Source organism: Austrofundulus limnaeus, unplaced genomic scaffold (genome assembly GCF_001266775.1).
Source record: "Austrofundulus limnaeus strain Quisiro unplaced genomic scaffold, Austrofundulus_limnaeus-1.0 Scaffold1, whole genome shotgun sequence".
Taxonomy (NCBI): domain Eukaryota; kingdom Metazoa; phylum Chordata; class Actinopteri; order Cyprinodontiformes; family Rivulidae; genus Austrofundulus; species Austrofundulus limnaeus.
In genome coordinates, this window is record NW_013952403.1 from 7,093,833 (window position 1) to 7,095,427 (window position 1,595).

The following is a 1,595-nucleotide window of genomic DNA, read 5'->3' on the forward strand; positions in this document are numbered from 1 at the left end:
TCGTTCTGATCCAGAATGAACACGTTCACTGTCACGTTGCTGCTCAGAGACGGAGCTCCAGAATCTGTGGCCACAACTTGGAACTGGAAAGTTTTTAAAGTTTCAAAGTCGAAACTCTTCAGCGCCACAATGTCTCCAGTTTCAGAGTTTATGTTCAAAAATAATGTGAATATATTTGTGCCATCTTTATCTCTTAAAATCAGATATGAAATATGAGCATTACTGCCTTCATCGGTGTCACGAGCTGTCACTGAGAAAATCTTCTCTCCTGGTGGATTATTCTCAGTTAGATAAAATGTGTAAGGACTCTGTGAGAACACTGGTCGGTTATCATTAACATCTGATATTATTATTTCTATGTTCTTTTCTGAAGATAAGGATGGTTCTCCTGCGTCTTTTGCAAAAATGATTATGTTATATTGAGACTGCTGCTCTCTGTCAAGCATGTGTTTAGTTACCAAAGAGTACATATTTTTTTGCAAAGATGGAGTGAGCAGAAACGGAAGATCTTTGTTAATGGAACATATCACTTTTCCATTGAGACCTGAATCAGAATCTGTAACACTAATTAAAGCCACTGTTGTACCTGGCTTTGAATCTTCAGGCAGTGCATGTGAGAATGACGTCACTTCAATCTCTGGCTCGTTATCATTTACGTCAATAATAATAATTATTATTGTTTTGTCGGTTTTCATGGCAACTGCACCTTTGTCTGATGCCTCAATATCAATTTCTAATCTTGCGGTCTCTTCAAAATCTAATGCTCCTGCCACATAAATGATTCCAGTGACTGGATTTAAATTGAAAACGTCACGCACACGTGGATCTACATCCTTGCCAAATGAATACACAACCTCCCCATTTGAACCTTCATCTAAATCTGTCGCATTAATCTGAATGACAGTTGTGCCAATAGGAGAGTTTTCTTTTAAAAACACAGAATATGACTCCTGACTAAAAACTGGCGGATTATCATTAACATCAGACACATTTACTATTATTGTCATGTTTCCAGACTTTGCAGGTTTTCCTCCATCTAACGCTGTCAGCAGTAACACGTGACTTTTTACTGATTCTCTATCAAGTGACTTTTCAAGAACCAAATTTGGTGTTTTACGGTCCTCACCCCGATCTTTCACTTCCAAACGGAAATGTTCATTTGGGCTCAGCTTATACTGCTGAACAGATAATAACCCACTGTCAGCATCATGAGCATTTTTTAGCAGAAATTTAGCTCCTGGCAATGCAGATTCAGAAATCACCATGGTGCTTTTATTCTCCGGAAAGCTCGGCGCGTGATCATTTACATCCAGAATCTCCACAGACACGTGATGGATCTCCAGCGGGTTTTGCAGCACAGTTTTTAAATCAATCACACAAACCTTGCTGCGGTCGCAGATCTCCTCTCGGTCTATTTTTCGGTTCACAAACAAGAAGCCATCATGCTGATTGACTGTGAAAGGAGGCTCTGTCGAGCCGTATACAATACGGACCCCCCTCTCTTTCAGCGTCGCTTTATCCAGACCTAAATCCTTTGCGATATTTCCAACAACTGTTCCTTCTTGAACCTCCTCGTTTACAGAATATCTAAATTG

General features: G+C 39.8%; 1 protein-coding gene across 1 annotated transcript in view; it reads right to left on the bottom strand.

The window, feature by feature from the left end:
- Positions 1–299: 299 nt before the first annotated feature.
- The window catches only part of LOC106516890 (protocadherin alpha-13), a gene marked incomplete at its 3' end in the record, with an annotated part of 6,751 nt that continues 5,455 nt past the window's right edge, over positions 300–1,595 (bottom strand). The window contains 1 exon segment of the mRNA XM_014007479.1: positions 300–1,587. Within this exon segment, the coding sequence (XP_013862933.1) occupies positions 300–1,587 (1,288 nt within the window).